Consider the following 19,804-nt stretch of genomic DNA (forward strand, 5'->3'; position numbering starts at 1 on the left):
TTCATCAGTGAGTCACTAGCCAATAGCCACTCCTCTCATTACTTCAACTCAACCAACTGGACTGTTGCTCTCTCAGTATCGCGGCAGGTGATGACTTCTTATTTCATCACAGTCGGTGCATAAACGCTGGCTGTACCGCAGCTTTGGGACAAATAAACCGGGACAACTTTAAAAAAAAAAAAAAAAATACACACACACACTCCTACATGGAGATTGAAAGCATGGTGGCAAATAGTGCTCTTATTAAAGCCAGAGAAGGTAAGAGTCCTTTATTTCTGCTTTTATCAACAAAATGTACATCCAAAATGTTTGTAAAACTCATTTTCTCACTTCTTGGAAGGACAGTGACAGAGGATGCTTATTATTTATTATTAATATACTTTTAGATTAAACCAGAGGCTGATTTTAACACGTCGTGCATGTGGTTTCAGAGAAATCTGAGTTTTTAAGACGTTTTTTTGGACTGAATTTGCTGATTTCTGAGGATCACAAGTGTCTCCAGCTGCGTTTTGGCTGGCTGATCCGAGGGCGGTGACTTCCCTAAACAACAACAGTGTTGAAAGATGATAAATGATGCAACTGATCACAGATTAGACACCGATTGCAGCTGTGACAGGACTTTTTAGGTCACTTTTTTTTTTTTTTTTAAATCAATCCATGCCAAAACTGGCTTTATTTGTCCAAAACTTATCTGGGTTCAGTCAAACTCAGTGAATATATATATCTATATAGATATAAAATTAAAGAAACACTGAGCAGGAAGCCTCATTCAAACCTACCAAACATATAATTTCTCATTAAAGTGAAGTGTTCAAGTCTCCCTGAAGGGAACACGATTGTAGTGTTCATTTTAAGTTGCTAAAGAGGTATAAAGTTCAAGTGACAGCATGGCCATTTAAGTTGAATGTAAGCTGCAGAGTAATGTGGTCCCACAGGCTTTGCTTACCTGCTCCCCGAGCTATAAATAGTTCATTCACTCTAGTGGAGCATACTATTGTCTGAAACCTGATGGACTAGGCACGCACGCACGGACGGACATTTATGACAGACTGCTGATAGATGGCACACTCTGAGATATCTCACACTTTCCACTGTTCTCATTTTCTGCAGGTGGAGGGAGCAAAGGAAGAAGCTGGAAATGGAGAGAGATGTTTCGCTTTTCTCACATTAGTCAGTGTGCAGACCTGGCCATGACCATAGGTGTGTGTGTGTGTGTGTCTCTGACTGTGTGTGTGTGTGTGTGTGTGTCTCTGAGTGTGTGTGTGTGTGTGTGTGGGTGTGTGTGTGTGTGTGTGTGTGTGTGTGTGTGTGTGAGACTGTGTGTGTGTGTGTGTGTGTGTGTGTGTGTGTGTGTGTGTGTGTGTGTGTGTGTGTGTGTGTGTCTGTGTCTCTGACTGTGTGTGTGTCTGTGTCTGTGTGTGTGTGTGTTTCTGTCTCTGACTCTGTGTGTGTGTGTGTGTGTGTGTGTGTGTGTGTGTGTGTGTGTCTCTGACTGTGTGTGTTTCTGTGTCTGTGTCTCTGACTCTGTGTGTGTGTGTCTGTGTCTCTGACTGTGTGTGTGTGTGTGTGTGTGTGTGTGTGTGTGTGTGTGTTTCTGTGTCTCTGACTGTGTGTGTGTCTGTGACTGTGTCTGTGTGTGTGTGTGTGTGTGTGTCTGACTGTGTGTGTCTGTGTCTCGGAGTGTGTGTGTGTGTGTGTGTCTGTGTCTCTGACTGTGTGTGTCTGTCTCTCTGACTGTGTGTGTCTGTCTCTCTGACTGTGTGTGTGTGTGTGTGTGTGTGTGTGTGTGTGTGTGTGTGTGTCTGACTGTGTGTGTGTGTGTGTGTGTTTCTGTGTCTCTAACTGTGTGTGTGTGTGTGTGTGTGTTTCTGTGTCTCTGACTGTGTGTGTGTCTGTGACTGTGTCTGTGTGTGTGTGTGTGTGTGTGTGTGTGTGTGTGTGTGTGTGTGTGTGTGTGTGTGTGTTTCATTTAGAAATAATGTTTAAAAAATAAAAAGTTTGATGAGAAGCTGTACATATCAGTACAGAAGTTAACTTGTATGGGGATTACACCAAAGTATTTAGCTGAACGTCTGATCTGTACAAGCTACAACTGAACCTAAGCTCCTCCGGCAGCTCACTGTTGGCCAGCGGTGGAAGTATTCAGATCCTTTACTTACTAAGTAAAAGTACTTATACCACACTGTAAAAAGACAAAAAAAAAATTGAAAGAGGCGAGGAAAAAGTGAAAAAACTTGCCAAAAACGTCAACAAAAATGCAGGAAATGTCAATGAAACTGGTGTTGGTTTATCAAGCTTAAGAATCATTGTGATCTGTTTTAATGACAGTTTAAATATATTGAAGGGTTTATTTGCAAAAATAGACAGCAGTGGAAGATGTATTCAGACCCTTTACTTTAGTAAAAGTACTAGTACCACACTGTAAAAATACTCTGTTACAAGTAAAAGTATCATCGGGAAAAATGTACTTAAAGTATAAAAGTAAAAGTACTCAATGCAGAAAAATCCTCCCATTTTAGAAAGTGTAAAGGATCCAAACAGTGTAGTGTGTTTAACGGTCTGATCATCTCAGCTGGACTTGTAGTCATTATATTGTCGGCTAGTTTACTTTAGAATAAAACATCAGATTTTATAAACTACATTGTGTTAATGTGTAAAGTAACTAGTAACTAAAGCTGTAACAGATGAATGTAGTAGAGTAAAAAAGTACAAAATTTCTCTCTGAAATGTAGCGGAGTAGAAGTAGAAAGTGGCATGAAGAGAAAAGACTCAAGTAAAGTACAAGTACCTCAACATTTGGACTGAAGTACAGTAAATGTCAAACCTGAAAACTACAGGTAATCAGGGCCGTCTCTTTTAAAAACTCACTAATTTTTTTAAAAACTCACTTTTTACTGATTTTACTTTTGATTTGTTTGTTCATTATCTATCATTTCATCTTGCTATTTTCTTATATTAACCGTTTGCTCGTGGTCCTTTTAAATGAATGAATGTTAAGCACTTAGTGACTTGGTTCAGTCCGTACATGTGGTTGGCGTGTTGCATGAGTTCACATGGTGTCTCATTTCCTCCGTCAGAGCGAGACTACTACAGTCTGTGTGTGAAGCAGCCTATCGGCAAGAAACTCTTTCAGCTCTTCTGTCGGAGTCGGCCCGATCTGCAGAACTACATCTCCCTGCAGGACGCTCTGGTACTGTACACTTTCAACTGTGGAACATGTGGTTTATAAAACATGTTCTACTGCAAGAAATCCAGAGAAACTTTAACTCTTGTGTTGTCTTCGGGTCAAATTTGACCCGTTTTCTAAATGTCTATATCAGAAATATGGGTTTCTTTGTTACTACCTAATTGTAATTACCCAAAAATAACACTGATGATTCCACACAACGCACTTCACAAGTACGACAAAAGATCGGATCTCTACTTTGGGTGTTTTATTCCATTTTTTAGCATTTGAAAAAAAACTAACTGTTTCGAAACCGTATCCTGACTCAACGTTGACATACACCCTTCTGTGATAATCCTACCTTTATTATTAGTCTGAATAATTCATAATGTTTTGCTTTTTTATCTCAAGGATTACGTATATTTTCCTATAAATAAGGGTTACTGACCATGAATTGCAAAAATTAGTGTAAAACTAGTAATAAGTTGGTGTTAGTGGTGTTCATACATTGTTGTGAAAAGAAGCGTTAGTGTGGACAGAAACGTCTTTTTGGCCTTTCGGACTTTTCAGTTTGGTCCGAACCAAAATTCCAGGTGTGAAACCTGGTCTACGGTCCGGACCAAACAGCCAAAATTTTGGTCCGACCAAAAGACGTAGTCTCGGTCCCGATCAAACTGAACCATGGTCCGGTCCGGTTTGTTTCTAGTGTGAAAGCATTTTTTGGATAGTTCGGACTTTGGGACCAAATACAGAAAGCTCTGGCAGGCTATCTTGGTGTTATATGACCGGGGAAGCTCCTTTAAGGAACAGCTCAGAGCTTAGTGTCTACGTTAAAGCTGAAGATCTAATTTCTATCATTTTACACGGGCTCGGACTTGCGCTCCGGGTTGCGAGGTAAATGAGCGGTCAGCTGATGCGTTTCGATTAGCGCGAAAAGTGATGCTGAGGAGGTGAAATGGAGGCTGGCCTCTGGAGGACTTTTTTTGTTCCAACTTCCAAGTGGTCTATAGCCTACGTTAGTCATGAATAAATGATGTAAAAAAAATTATAAATGACTCACTTTTGACATGGGTTTGGGCTTTTAATAAGCTGCCAATCAAAATGTACTTGTCGGGCTTGGGCCCGGGCCGAATTCTGTCGGGCTCAGGCCTTGTCGGGCCTAACTTTTAAGGCCGGATTACAGCTCTAGTGTACGTGAGAGAGAGCGAGAGATGGATAGCAGACAGCTGTCGGCTATCAGAGCAGAGAATACATCAGCAGTTTACTTGTTAAGTGGTGGTAAATGTACAGTGTAGGTTTCAGTTTGTCTCTGAATAAATGCCAAAAAGTGCCGCGGCAGCACAGAGAGAACAGCGGGCAGTTGGAGGGAAAAAAAACGACACAGAGAGAGGATAGGAGAGGATGGGGAGGCCCGTCTACAAACCAATCAGTTACTGACGGGAGACGCAGCTCACGTACGTGATGACAACGGGACGTAGTTTTAGGTCTTCAGTGCACTTTCCTAACTGCAGTATGAAACCAAAACGTACCGGAGCAAATGCAAAAACATGACATGAACCTCGGTCCGGACCTTGGTTCGGACTTTCAGGTGTGAAAGCCCCCTTTGTCTCGCTTTGCCAGGCCGAGATGGGAGAAAAACGTGCTTTGGTTTATTGTCATTTCTTTAAACCAATCACAATCGTCTTGGGTGGTGCTAAGTGCCGGACGGAGCCACGGTGCCTCTGCAAAATAGCCTCGGGAAGGAACTTGTTTTGGTGGAACATGTGTACGTTCTAAAGTAGTTTTAGTCGTGCAACAGAAAACTCAGATTGGACAGATAGTCTAGCTAGCTGTCTGGATTTACCCTGCAGAGATCTGAGGAGCAGTTAACCATCGTCCTCAGACATCCACCAGAGGTTAGAACGCCAACACAAAGACAGAGGAAGGGGACGGACATCCGGCCTAAATGAGGGACATCCGGCGGAATTTCTGGCGGCACCGGAGCAATCCCGGAAGTGTAACGTCGTGGACATAGACTATCGCAATATCAACCGGCGCAATAAACACATCGCGAAAGACACTCTGAGATTTTTTTTGTGTTAGTTGAAAGAAAACATCAGCAGGAAACTGCACTTTAAAATGTAACTGTCATTCTTTTTTTAGTGCTGCCTTTTATATTCAATTCAATGTTCAATTTGTTCGTTAAAAGAAAGTTGAAAATGATTTCCTTTCATTTCTTTTTAAATCCAACACGCAGTTTGTTGTATTTTAGCAGAATACTGAAAGCAGCAGAACTGAGCACACTTTAATATCAGTTTGTTTATCGCAAAGTAATATCGTTAATCCCGATATTCAACAACGTTATCGCATAAACTCGGCTTACAAAGCTCCAAATTCGACACTTTTTTTAGTGTCAGGAACGGATCGATTAACAAAAAAGATTCAGGAGCAAATCTGAAGTGTGTGACGCAATGATCTGTGTATTTCACAACCTATTCATGGAATTTACTATGAGAAAAAAAAAGTTTGCAGCTGACCAATGTTTGACTTAAGGAAGAAAGATAAGGGGGAAATATTTTCCGTACATAATGAATGTCGTGGGTTGTTTTGGTGCAGGATGTTTTTGATATGAAAAGCGATACACACTTCTCAGAATCTGAAATTCTGACTATAAACAGACTCCGTACGCTGGATGTTATCACGTTAGACGTTTTTAGAATCTTAATGTGTAAAGTAACTAAAGCTGTCAGGTGAATGTAGTGGAGTGAAAAGTACAATATTTCTCTCTGAAATGTACCGGAGTAGAAGTAGAAAGTGGCATGAAAAGAAAAGACTCAAGTAAAGTACAAGTACCTCAACATTTGGACTTAAGTACAGTACTGGAGTAAATGTACTTAGTTACATTCCACCACTGAAAATAGATAGCTCTAGTTTTTATTTTATTCTCCTAAATCGTGATTTTGTGTGAACTCCAGGGAATATCAATCAAACTGGAGTTGTTTTATTAAGTTTAAGAATGACTTTTAAATGTTTTTTTTTGCAAATCAACTTTTCAGAGTATATCTTAAAGCCGAGTTTTGGGAATAAATTAAATGTAATAAATATTCTTCTTTCCGTTTTAAAAGCTCTGAAGGAAGTGACCTGTAACATCAACACTCTATTTCTGCGTCTCCTTTCTCTCCTTCAGGACGCCTTTGAGACAAAGTCGGATGATTTGAGGAGAGAATCTGGCTTCAGCATCATTCAGAGATTCTTCAGTACTCAGGTCTGACCAACACACAGAAAACCAGTATTTACTGTTCACAAATATTCATGTTATATTGTTTTTAGAGATGTTCCGATACGGACACCAGCAGGGCTTTAAATTGACACTCGCCGGTAACGTTGTGAAAGTTACTAGCCAATTTGGCTATCGGGAAGCAAAAAATGATATCGGACCATCTCTAGTTGTTTTAGGGATTTCCCGATCAGCTTTTTTGGCCCTCGAACCCAATCTGACTTTTCAAAGTATGAATTTGAATATCTGCCGACACCGAGTCCCGATCTGATCTCTTGCTACCGCCTCGTGAAAACAATATATGTGTGTGTGTATATATATATATATATATATATATATATGTTTTTTTATGCTTGTATACATATTTTTTTTCGTCTTTGTGAAGCACTTTGGTGCAAACTTGTTAGCTTTTAAAGTGCTATATAAATGAAATAACCTTAAACTTAAAATACTTCCACACTGCTGACATTTTAGCACGTTAATGAGCAATGCCAAGTTACTTTGCGAGTTTACGTTCTGCCTCAAATAGTGCTCAGCTGAGGTAAATGATCGGAGTAAAGTGATCTGGGTGAAGGCCGATCCCCGATCAGCTAATAAAAAAGCCCATACTTGCGATCGGGACCGGGACATCCCTCATTTTTATTACAACATATACTTTTAATAAATACAACTCCAGTGTTTGGCCTCGGTTTGTGAAAGACTTAGGTGCCATATTTGGCGGAGGCAAAGGTGTAAGTTTGGGTTCAACATTGGGGGGGGGGGGGGGTTGAGATCTCCACTTGCAAAATTGAAATTTTGAGCATATAAAAAGCTTCATTTCCTGCATTCTGGTGTTTTTTTCTGCACCATTTTGTGCCTTTTCTGCATCATGGGGCAAATGTCTTAATTTATGTAAAGGAAATTATAATAGCTATAACCCCATCCCCCCTGTAAATTACGTCCATGGGCGGAGGAGTTTAGATGTCCTCCCTCAAGAAAAGTTTGTGTTTTTCGCTTAAAAAAGTCATTTTGGACCGTTATTATTCCCATATCTGTGTCTAAACATTGATAAAAAGCTAGAGCAGATAATAAATGAAATAACACTCAAAAAGCTTAAAGACAAAACTTGCTAAAGAAGTCGACTTCAATCATTAGATCTGAGTATCTGAGTATCATTTAGTTAGTTTTGATGCTCACAATGATTTTACATTTATTCGGCTTAGGTGCTGCCAAAAACGCCTCGGATGTTGCACTTAAGTCTTATGATGGCGGGGAAAACCCTGATCTCCATTTTTAAATTAGTTCTGCATCCACACAGAAACCCACAATATATAATTCAGTCTGCTGAAAAAACTGCCTCCCTACTTACTGTTGTAACATCCATGTTTTTTCAGTCCATTCAGTGTGTGTCCATCATGCTGAAGCACGAACACAGCTGCATCCAGAAGCTGGAGCTCGACCCGTGCCTGGACGTCTTCCACGACTGCAGAGAGTAAGTCCGTACACGCTCTTTCTAGGGGTGTAAATCACAAGTGTTATCACGATACCATTTTATATAGATTCTTTGGACAACGATACGCTATTTGCTGATATCTTGAAGTCTGTAATGATTCGATATTGATTGGATTCAATTCAGGGGCCTGCAATCGATCAGTCCTGGCTTGACACATTCGCTCGCGGCTCACGGAAGAAATAGATTGCCGGAATCGCCCAAACTATTGCTGCAGTGCCCCCGCACAAGGCACTTCAGCGTGCAGTGTGTTTCTGGCGTTGGGCGGTGTCGGACACAATGACGGTGCCTCTGCAAAACAGCCTCGGGAAGGAAGTTGTTTTGGTGGAACATGTGTACGTTCAAAAGTAGTTTTAGTCGTGCAACAGAAAACTCAGATTGGACAGATAGTCTAGCTAGCTGTCTGGATTTACCCTGCAGAGATCTGAGGAGCAGTTAACCACAGTCCTCAGAAATCCACCGGAGGTTAGAACGCCAACACAGAGACAGAGGAAGGGGACGGACATCCGACACAAAAAGAGGGACATCTGGCCGAAAATGAGAGACATCCGGCAGGATTTTCGGCGGCACCTGAACAATCCCGAAAATGAAACGTCGTTGATATCGACTACATGTACATCAACTCAAAAAAGCAACTAAAATATGATTTGTCCGTTTTATAACTGAGGTCTTCCTGGCGTTTAAATACATTTAAAAAAAAAAAGTTTTTTAATAAAAATAATAAATATGAAGTGGGAATCTAAAATAAAGAGGCCTCCTACGGACATATATTGATATTTTGACTTTGCATGTTGTGCATACGTTTTTAGAGATCTCTGTTTGGTGTCTTAGAGACCTACATAAACTCCTCGGTGGCGAGCCCTTCATCCAGTACCAGGAGAGCATGTTTTTCGACCGTTTCCTGCAGTGGAAGATGTTGGAGAGGTCAGTACGTGTGTTCTGAAACAAGGAAATAAGACAATTATAAAACAATGTATGACAGTTGGTTGGGAAGCTGGTTTGTCTACTTGTGCAATTTTTGACTCTGTGCCACATTGATAACAGTTTCCGTTAAGATGTTTTTTTTAAGAATGAAAACAGCAACCTGTTTTTCTCTTCAAGGCAGCCCATCACCAAGCAGACGTTTAGACAGTACAGACTTCTGGGGAAAGGAGGGTTCGGAGAGGTAAGACTGAAGTCACATCCCTTTATATTTCTCTGTCATTTACCTCTCGTGGTATTAGATCGTTTTGGGTTGTCCAGGTTTTAAGATCTGATTTCTACCTTCACCCACAATAAACTGGAAGGGAGGAGGCATTTCATTTGTGATTGTTCAACGGCAGCATGTTTCTCCAGAAACAGTTTTCCTTGTTTTTATGTGACACATTTCTAAAGTAGAGAACTGTGATATCTGAGAACCTGCACACATAAAACCAGATCTATCTGTATGGGTAGTTGTTTTGCCCGAACTGGTTTCACATTGCCAGACCCTCCTCCACAGCGCTACGGAGGAGGGTCTGGCTAGTCCACACAGCATTCCTGGAAGGGAGAAAAACGTGCTCTGGTTTATTGGCATTTCTTTAAACCAATCACAATCATTATGGGCAGCCCTAAGCGCCAGACAGAACCAAGGTGCCTCTGCAAAATAGCCTTGGGAAGGAACTTGTTATGGTGGAACGTGTGTACGTTCAAAAGTAGTTTTAGTCTTGCAACAGAAAACTCAGATTGGACAGATAGTCTAGCTAGCTGTCTGGATTTACCCTGCAGAGATCTGAGGAGCAGTTAACCATAGTCCACTGGAGTTTAAACTTACAACACAAAGAAATCCAAAGGTGACGTACACTTGGCCGAAAATAAGGGACATCCAAAACCATAAATTGACCGTAATCTGTTCTGTTTGCAGGTGTGGGCGTGTCAGATGCGAGCCACGGGGATGATGTACGCCTGCAAAAAGCTGGAGAAGACTCACGTGAAGAAGAGGATGGGGGAAGCCATGGCTCTCAACGAGAAAGAGATCCTGGAAGGGCTGGACAGTCGATTCGTGGTGAGATTACTACACAACAGTTACGCTCTTTCTGTTTAACCATTTAGCTTTCTAAAAAGCTTGTAAGATCACATGTTAAAAGACAAGTTTGGTGATATACTATCAGTTTACTAATGACAACAAATCCAATAAAAAGACCAAAACCATCCCATTAACAAATATTGTCTTTGTAGCCATTAATAAAACACATCAATGAGCCACGCGGCTGACATGTTTAGTTATTTTTTACTCAATCACACCGTCCTGCTGCCACACACACTCACTACTCTAAAGCACCAAATGTGGATTATACTTTACAAACTTGACTCCTTATTCGTACATACATACAGTACAATGTAGTGAAATTCTATTACTGCATTTAACCCATCCTAAGTATTAGGAGCAGTGGACAGCTATACATACAGGGTCCGGGGAGCAACTTGGTGTTTCTTGCTCAGGAACACTTTGATATGTGGCCGGAGGAGCCTGGAAATGATCCACTAACAGGTTATGGGGCGACCATTCTACCTCCGAGCCACAAGCCACCCAGATCCTCTCTACACAAAAATGTGTATTTCTTATGTTCATGTCCCCTAAAATGTCTGGCCTTGAAATTACTGACCTGTATCTGTGCAAAGTTTGTCACTAGACAGGTGTCACATTTCTCTGTGACAACAGAGGAGATGTCTGTGCACTGAAATCTGACTTTCAAACATACCCCGGGTAGCTTGATTGGGTACGTCACAGATTCGAAAGCCAATCACTGTCCAATAGGCAAAAGCTGGAAAAAAAAAAGGCGTGGAGCTGAGAGACAGACAGGAAGTCAGACAGCATTGGGAAATGGATTAACACTTTATGGTTTTGGTCTTTTTTTTTGGAGATTTGTTGACAACATAGAATATTCCCAGATTTATACTCAAAGTCTTTAACTGATTCACGCACTTCCTCGTTCTCCATTCAGGTGAATCTGGCGTACGCTTATGAGACAAAGCACGCCCTCTGCATGGTTCTGACAATGATGAGCGGCGGGGATTTGAAGTTTCATATTCATAACATCGGAGAGCCCGGCCTGGACAAAGACAGAGCGCGCTTCTACGCTGCAGAAATCTGCTGCGGTTTAATTCACCTCCACCAGAAGTCAATACTCTATCGGTCAGTGCGTTTCTGCTTTAGCAATGCTCTAAATCCGGGTTGTCAAACTCAACTTTACTAAGGGCCACACTGGAAAATGAGTCTCACATCCAGGGACAGACATGTAAAGTTTATCAACATGCTTTTATTTAATCAAAAAAGTAAAATATTTTTGACCTTTATTGCTTGTCTAATATAGCTTTCTCACATACAGTTTGACATAAAGCCATAAAAAAGTCAGAAAAAAAGTTCCTTAGATCATAGAATTTAACAAAAAGGAGTACATTTTAAAAAGTAGGATACCACACAGCCGACTCACAACAACCTGTTTCACAGCCTGGATATGAAAACTCTTCGGTTGTTTGGGAACTGGGAAAGAGTCTCAAAGTCGGAAAATGTGCCAAATTCAGCTTTGAGCGTCAACAACTGGTTTGCCGCACAACTCGGCGGGCCAAAATCTATTATTGTGAGCCTAAATTGATATGCAGGCCGGATTTGGCCCGCAGACCTGGAGTTTGACACCTGTGCTCTAAATGATATACTAGTACTTCAATACATGCACATACTATATATTCCATTGCACATACTATATATATTTTACATTCTGCACTCAACCCATTAGGCCACCTTTTTCTTATGCTAAACAGCTATTTTGTATGTATTTGTTTCTTTTTTCTGTATTTATTGTTTATTGGTGTGAATGCTAAAGGCATTCACAACCCTATGTTCTTCTACATATTCATTATTTTTTTCCGTACCCTTTTTTGCACATTAACTCCTTTCACATTTTTTAACATAGAAACTTCATTCAGACATCAAAACGTTCAGCACGATTAGGACATACCTGCTTCTATACAACATTTCCATAACTTTCATAATTAACGAAATATTCAACATTTTCGGGGAAATTTTCTCCATTCAAGTGAATGGATGGAATTTTCAAACTTGAATTGTTATCTACTCATTCATACATTCGCAGAGAAACACCATCCAAACTTTAAAATGTTCCACCTCTGTCATACATTCTGGGTAGCGCCAGCCTTTCAACGTACAGCATTCACACCGCAATTTCTTCAGAAATTGCATTCTCTAGTTCTTATTAATGTTCAATAGGTTTGTGTATTTGTTGTATGCACCAACCACCAAGGCAATACCCGCATCAAGTGTATATTACTGTGGCAATAACCGCTTTTCTGATTCTGATGCACTTGAAGTGGTGGAAGAAGTACTCAGATCTTTTACGCAAGTAAAGATAGCAAAACCACAGCGTATGAAAACCTCACTCCAAATCTTACTTAAGTAATAGTACAAAAGTATTAGCTTCGAATATGCAGAATGGCGCATTTCAGAACAATATATACATTGTGAAAATGTTTCAGTGTCTCACTGAATCAAATGCTGTGTTTTGATCTTGCAGGGATCTGAAACCAGAAAACATTCTGTTGGATGACAACGGTATGTACCACCATAGTTACCACCTCCCATTTGTTTCAGTGTGCCACAAATAGATCTACAACAACAACTTATGTTCTGTAATACTGTCACATTCCTAACTCTGTAGACACAACCTGATCAAATCTACAACAGCTAGTTATTTTTAGCTTGGAAATTACTCCCAATGATCTAAACGATAAGAGTTGGAGTTGAGCCAGACAATCAAGTTGACTGTATTTTGACATGGGTGCAAACAAAGCCAGGTGGAGGAAGTGAAAGGCCTCTGGGAATCAGGTGTGGTGTGTGTCTATTTTTAGAAACCTTCACACCTGTTCCTTCATTCCTTGGCAGCAGGTTTGGAAATCTCTAACAACCTTTTGTTTTAGCATTTTTTCAGTAATTACAAATTACTGGTTAGAGTACTTCACATGCTTAATGTTTATCTTTTGCAACAACGGCAGACAGCTCGCACTGTACAAATCAGTAGAGCTGGAGGGGACGGACTTAAAGGAATTGATTACACAAAAGAGAATGTGCGTCATAACTGCTAAAAAATCTGAACCGGTTCAGTGGATTTAGCTTTGGTATTTGTTCCCTCTAGGACATATCCGCATCTCTGACCTAGGCCTGGCTGTGAGGCTGTCGGAGGGGAAACTAGTGCGAGGCATGGTGGGCACTCTGGGATACATGGGTATGTATGTGTGTGTGTATGTCTGAGAGTTAGGGGTGGTACGGTTCACAAAATCCACGGTTGGGTTCGTATCACGGCTTTAGGGTCACGGTTTTCGGGTTCTGTACGGTTCTTGTTATTTTTTTCTTTTAATCTTTAACACTCCAGAAATATACTTCAGCATATGATATATAGCTAAAATTAGCATATTTAATGCATGTTGCACAATACATGCACACAGTGGCAGTTCTATCTATTGTTTTATTTCCGCTGTCATCATAGGTAACATGAAATCCCAAATGTTCCCACACACCAGACTATATACGACGAGCCTTCCTTATCTCTCCCACTTGACATTTCTGCACGTGACGTGACCTGCAGCAGCAGCGCTCCACTTGAGGAGCGGTCGGCCCGGCGCCTCTCAAAATCTGACGAAAATCTTTTAAACTGACCTTTGTTGATTAAAAAAACAGCAACTGTATGGCCTATTTCTCGCTTAAAATGTTTTCAGAAACACTTTTCTGTGAACTATTCAGAACGAGACGCCAGTATTCTGCTAAAATACAAGAAATTGCTTGTTGAATTTGAAACACAAAGGAAATCATTCCCAACATTCATTTACTGAACAAATCGAACATTAAATTGTAACAGGCAGCACTAAAGAAAGAACGACAGTTACATTTTAATGTGCAGTTTTCTACTCATATTTTCTTTCAACTAGCGGAAAAAGAGCGTCTATCGCGATATGTCGCAGCGTTTCACAATGTTATTGCCCCAGTTGATATCGCGATGACGATTAAAAAACAATATATTGTGTAGGCCTAATCTGAACTATCGCTTTAAGTATGTTTTTTGAGCATAAGCGTGAGAACATTTGTGTTAAGACACTCACCATGAACTGCAATATCCGTGGTTTTCTCATTTCAGCTCCTGAGGTGATCGGCCGAAAGCATTACGGGATGAGCGTGGACTGGTGGGGCCTCGGCTGCCTGATTTACGAGATGACCGCGGGGCAGCCTCCATACCGGGTCAAAGGAGAACATCCTAAAGCCCCCGAGATGGAGAGAAGGATTCAGTCGGAACAGCTGGAATACAGTGACAAGTTCAGCAAAACGGCCAAAGACATCTGCTCCTCTGTAAGTTCTGAAAAATGCTGAAAAAAGTCCAATCTTCGAGAAGCTAATAGGTTCTTCTTTCTTTTTGCAGCTGCTAAACACGGACCCAAAACAGAGGTTGGGTTGCCAGAGCTCGGGGGGGAGTGAAGTACAGGCGCATCATTTCTTTCAAAAAATCAACTTCAGGATGCTGGAGGCCGGACTCGTTAAACCTCCTTTCAAACCTGATGCAAGTACTCTGAATATATAGATTATATTTGGATTATAATTATTCAGACAGACATTGTAAACATTCAGGGCTCGGGGGGGGTGGGGAGGCAGTTTATTGCAGCTACGTGCACTATTTTTCAAGACATTGATAAGATAATTGAATGCTATCAAATCTGCAGATCATTTGGAAAAAAAACATGATAGTTGTGACATCCTATTTTTTTCCGGCATTTGTCGCTTTTAACGTGTTTTTTTTTTTTTTGCATTTTTTCCGTCCATCACATTTTGACATTTTTTATATTTTGCATCTTATTTTTCCTCCAACTGTCTCCAACTAATCATTCTGAAACCAGAACACAACAAATGTTGAAAAAAGAGAGGCAGAAACTGTCCGATGTTACTTTTTTTAAGTTCCATAAGGCCTGCCTGTGTCGGCCGTCCAACGGTCTGGCAAAAACGCAGGTCTTTCCATTCATTTTGAATGGGGGTAGTGCGTTTGGGCTGCGGCGGTGTTTGCAGCAGGACCGACACGCAGCCCGCCTGCAGAGAAAAGTTGAGACCGACTCAACTTTTGGGGAAACGCAACACGACGCAACGGGATTGGGCATCGAGAACCGATTCCTACTTGGAATCGTTTCAAAAATTACAATTCCAGTGGGATCGTTTCTTTATCGGAATCGTTTGGAGGATTTGTTTTTAAATCTGATCATCGCTTCCAAATAATTAACATGCGCAAGTTTTGGTTTCCGTAGCGGCCAGGCGCTTGTTGTGTTGCAGCCGTAGAGCACTAGTGTGGCTTTATTTTATGTTAAAAAAGCCCGGTAAAACTGAAACCCACCATTGAATCAAAATAAAATTTTCCTCTTATTTGTGAAATAAGCATCCACCCCTCAAAGAATCGGAATCTAGAATCGATGAGAACCGGAATAGAAAGGGAGAATTGGAATCAGAATGGTTAAAATCCAAACAATGCCCAACCCAACGCTGCGGTGGCCAATCATGTAACCGGAGATCAGACTTGTCGGTGTGTTGTGAGCGATGGTTTGAGGCTGTGTGTAAGAGTCCAGTACAGGAAACAGGAAACATCACTAACTTTATCGCTGCCACAAGAAAGATGTGTAATAGCTGAATGTTTCCTGCAACAACAAAGCACTCCCTGTGTCTCGCTCTGCCTCTGCCTTCAAGTGCAGTCGGGAACATCGAAATCTATAAAGGATCTGACGAAAAAACATTGTGAAATGTAAAGTCTACTTGTGCTACATTGGGGGGGTGCAACCAAATGCCTTCAGAAGTCACCTAATTACTAAATAGAGTCCACCTGTGTGTAATCTAATATCAGTATAAATACAGCTGTTCTGTGAAGGCTTCAGAGGTTTGTTAGAGTGAACATTAGTAAGGGATAATGTTGTGGAGAAGTTTAAAGCAAGGTTAGGTTATAAAAAAATATCCCAAGCATTGAACATCTCACGGAGCACTGTTCAATCCATCATCCGAAAATGGAAAGAGTATGGCACAACTGCAAACCTGCCAAGACATGGCCGTTCACCTAAACTGACAGGCCGGGCAATGAGAGCATTGATCAGAGAAGCAGCCTAGAGGCCCATGGTAACATAGGTAGGGGGTAGGTAGATTTGGGGCTTTTGAAAAAAAACAACATTCGGGGCTGGAGTCCCAGAAGCCCCCTCCCCCTCCTCTCCACCCCTGAGTGTACCTGAAAATGTAAAGTACAAATAATTGAAGTACAGTCCTTGAGTAATGTACTTACTTTCCACAACCGGTGATGGTTGTTTTTTGACGAATAAGAAGGTAAAACTGAGTTTCGGTTTTGTTGTGTTTTCCTCCTCTAGCCCAGACTGGTGTACTGCAGCGACGTGCAGGACATTGATGAGTTTTCTAGCGTGAAGGGAGTCATTCTGGACAAGACAGACATCAACTTCTACTCCAAGTTCAACACAGGACGAGTCCCTATAACCTGGCAAAACGAGGTACGTTCATATCTTGGTCACATCATACAATCTATCCAGACTAGTCTATATCTACCATGTTCTACTTAAGTTGCAGGGTAACTCCAGACAGCTGGCTAGACTATCTGCACAACTCAAGCAAGACTCTCAGGATGTAATTCCCATATTAGAAATTAGTCTGCGACAGCGGAATCGCTTGAAAAGTAGTTTTGAGCAACTTACTTACTTACTCCCCTTCTTCCCCTATGGGACATAGGGCTTCAATGCTCTCCATTGCATTCGGTCCCTGGCAGCATGTTGGGCCTCTCCCCATGACAGGTTCATCTGTTCCAGCTCTTGTGTCACAGCTTTGCGCCAGGTGGTTTTGGGCCTCCCAGATTTTCTTTTGCCAGGTGGTGTCCATCTTAAGGCGACTTTTGCGATGTGGTCCTGCTCCATCCTCAACACGTCCTAGCCATCTCAGGCGTCATGTGCGTAATCTCCTTGGTGATGCTCTGGCTTTCCGTTTTCTTGTACAGTTCATTGTTGGAGATCTTATTAGGCCAAAAGATCTGGCATATTCGTCAGAGGCATCCATTATGGAACACTTCCATTCTCCTCATGTCTGTTTTTACAAGTGTTTTGAGCAAGGTCGGCATAAAGCAACTTTTGAACGTACACGTTCCATCAAAAACAAGTTTTTTTTCAAGCTATTTTGCCAAGGCACCGTGGCTCTGCTCGACGCTTAGCGCCGCCCAAGACAACTGTGATTGGTTTCAAGAAATGCCAATAAACCAGAGCACGTCTTTCTCCCTTTTCCAGGAATGCTGTGTGGACTCGCCAGACCCTCCTCTGCAGCAAGACTAGTCCAGACTCCAGACTCTACAAACCTCACTGTCTTTTTCTTCCTCCTTTGTAGGTGATAGAGACGGGATGTTTCAAGGAGCTGAATACTTTTGGCCCTGAGGGATCTCGATCTCCAGACCTCGACTGGTCTCAGAACCCAGACAGCCCCAAACGCAGCCTGCTGGACCGAATCTTCCGCAAAAAAGTAAGAACAGTCCACTGCAGTGTGATCATTTACTTCAGTAACAGTACTAATACCACTCTGTGAAAATACTCCACAACAAGTTAACGTCATGCATTGAAATCCTTACTGAAGTACAAGTGTGTATCATAAAAATTAGGGCTGGGATTTTTCCCATTTAAATCAATTTTCATTTGAATGATCCAATATCGATTCATAAAATCCAGAATCAATCTCTGTCTGTATAATATGAAACTAGAAGAACTAAGGAATCAATTGGTACCAATTTTCATGCTATCTTGTCGGGACGGGGGTTAAATAACGCTCCGAAGTTAAGCTACATTTTGGCGAGGGGGAAAACTGGCATGGCCCTTTTAAAACCTCAAGATATCTGAATGAAATGTCACTCAGCACTCCCTGACTGTAGAGTCTGTCAAGCTGCACTTTATTGTGTGTTCATGTTAAAGGTGCTGTAGGTAGGATTGTGAAGATCCAGGACTTGGCCAAAAAATGTGAACATCGACAACTTCTCAGTCCCTCCCCCCTTTCTGCTAAAGCCCAAAACTGTCTCCTAAGCCCCTCCCCCCACAAGGGAGAATGAATGTGTGTGTCTGAGCAGTGATTGACACGCAGTTAGACACCCCCCCCCTGGCCCTGATTGGTGCATCTGAACAGGGAGCGGTGGACTTTTGCAAATCTCACCACAGGCTGTAGGTGGAGCCAGAGGAGCTGGATTTCTTTTTAAATGACCTGCTTCATGTAGTTCTACTGGAACATAGGGTCAGTTTCAGCAAATATGACAGAAAAGGTAGTTTTACAAGTCTTACCTACTGCACCTTTAAATAAAAAGAACATTATTGTAACAGCTTTGGGGTCAATTCTTAATGTAAACATTTGTACTTTGTACTATTTGTACGCAGCAGGGTCAGAGGGAACTTTGTATAATTGTAGAATCTCTTTCATAGCCAAGCAAAATTGGTTTTGCAACTGAAATATCCCAATTCGACATTAGATCTGAAATCAAATCGGTCGATCGGTGACGATACCCAGCCCTAATCAAAATGTACTTAAAGTATGAAAAGTAAAAGTAAGCCAAATGTTCCCTGTCAGTGTTTTCCTCTTCTGATGTTTCTGGATTAATATTCCTGCGACATTAATGTTTATGTTGCGTTTTACTGCAGTAGATGTTTAATGTTGTGCTCGGCCCTTTGCTGTGTGTCATCCCGTCTGTCTTCCCCCTTTCCTGTCTATCTATCTAATGTAGAATAAATCAATATTTGCACTTTGCATCGATGATATTGGATCGTTAAGCATTAATATACAGTGTATATAGATATATACTGTATATACACACACATATATACTGTTAGAATATATTTTGTGAAAAGAGTTAAGAAGAGGTTTTAGAGTTCATGGTGTTGACCATTGTTGCCTTTTTATGCACCCTGGGTTATGAGAGGCCATTTAGTTTTACAGTGATTAGACATTATAAAAGGAGTGTGAGAAAGATCTTCTCTGATCAGGTGGAGGGAACGAGGCAACAATGGACAACGTTTTGCAAGCGCGGGATTTGTGACACAAAGTATGGAAATGACCTGGCTCTCATGAAAACTCCTTAAAGTTTGCAGGAGATTAAAGCACACAGGTGTTCAAATCCAACAATAGCGACTTGTCTCTTTTGAGCTGAGAATGGGAGAAGTCAAGGTCATGTTTTTCATACAGTGTGTTACAAACCGTTAGGAGCCGGCTGGAGCCAGAAGATCTGGACTGTATCCAATTGATGACAGCACCACCAGAGGATGAGATGGAAGTGAATAAATAAGGCAGATTTTTAACTTAGGACATCAGATGCTGGGGAAATCTTTGACTGATTGATAGGTGAAAGATAGACCTGTATAGTATTTGATCCGTATGCATACGCTCTTGTATTCTGCAATATCATTTTTCACTAAAGCTTGTTATTAACTTTAACTGGACGAATCCTGAGTCTTAGTTCTCTGATCTACCAGTAAACGAACACCATCCAGAGTGAAGTGACCATAAAATTGGAGTCAGATTAAGTCTGGCCTTTTTTGTAGGAGCCAGACATTAGTCAGTCATATTATATATATATATATATATATATATATATATATATATATATATATATATATATATATATATATATATATATATATATATATATATATATATATATATAGATGATGACGTGATGATAGATAGATATAGATACTGATGATATCTATATAGATAGTATCTATATCTATATGAGATAGATATCTATATCATATAGAGATATATCTATATATAGCTATATATTTATATATATATATACATATATATATATATATATATGAGATA

General features: G+C 40.9%; 1 protein-coding gene across 2 annotated transcripts in view; it reads left to right on the forward strand.

Annotated features, from left to right (window-relative positions):
• The window catches only part of grk5 (G protein-coupled receptor kinase 5), a 22,773-nt gene continuing 2,969 nt past the window's right edge, over positions 1-19,804 (forward strand). Inside the window, exons 1-15 of one of the 2 annotated variants that reach the window (XM_078272109.1) lie at positions 1-258; positions 1,111-1,200; positions 3,078-3,190; positions 6,333-6,410; positions 7,796-7,893; positions 8,743-8,835; positions 9,013-9,076; positions 9,794-9,934; positions 10,875-11,065; positions 12,462-12,499; positions 13,080-13,169; positions 14,076-14,284; positions 14,355-14,492; positions 16,321-16,458; positions 17,336-17,467. In XM_078272109.1, coding sequence (XP_078128235.1) covers positions 207-258; positions 1,111-1,200; positions 3,078-3,190; positions 6,333-6,410; positions 7,796-7,893; positions 8,743-8,835; positions 9,013-9,076; positions 9,794-9,934; positions 10,875-11,065; positions 12,462-12,499; positions 13,080-13,169; positions 14,076-14,284; positions 14,355-14,492; positions 16,321-16,458; positions 17,336-17,467 — 1,665 coding nt within the window. In that variant the 5' untranslated portion in view covers positions 1-206. The remainder of the gene's footprint in view (positions 259-1,110; positions 1,201-3,077; positions 3,191-6,332; positions 6,411-7,795; positions 7,894-8,742; positions 8,836-9,012; positions 9,077-9,793; positions 9,935-10,874; positions 11,066-12,461; positions 12,500-13,079; positions 13,170-14,075; positions 14,285-14,354; positions 14,493-16,320; positions 16,459-17,335; positions 17,468-19,804) is intronic. The other variant, XM_078272110.1, reaches the window with a different exon arrangement.

Source organism: Sander vitreus, chromosome 16 (assembly GCF_031162955.1).
Source record: "Sander vitreus isolate 19-12246 chromosome 16, sanVit1, whole genome shotgun sequence".
NCBI lineage: Eukaryota > Metazoa > Chordata > Actinopteri > Perciformes > Percidae > Sander > Sander vitreus.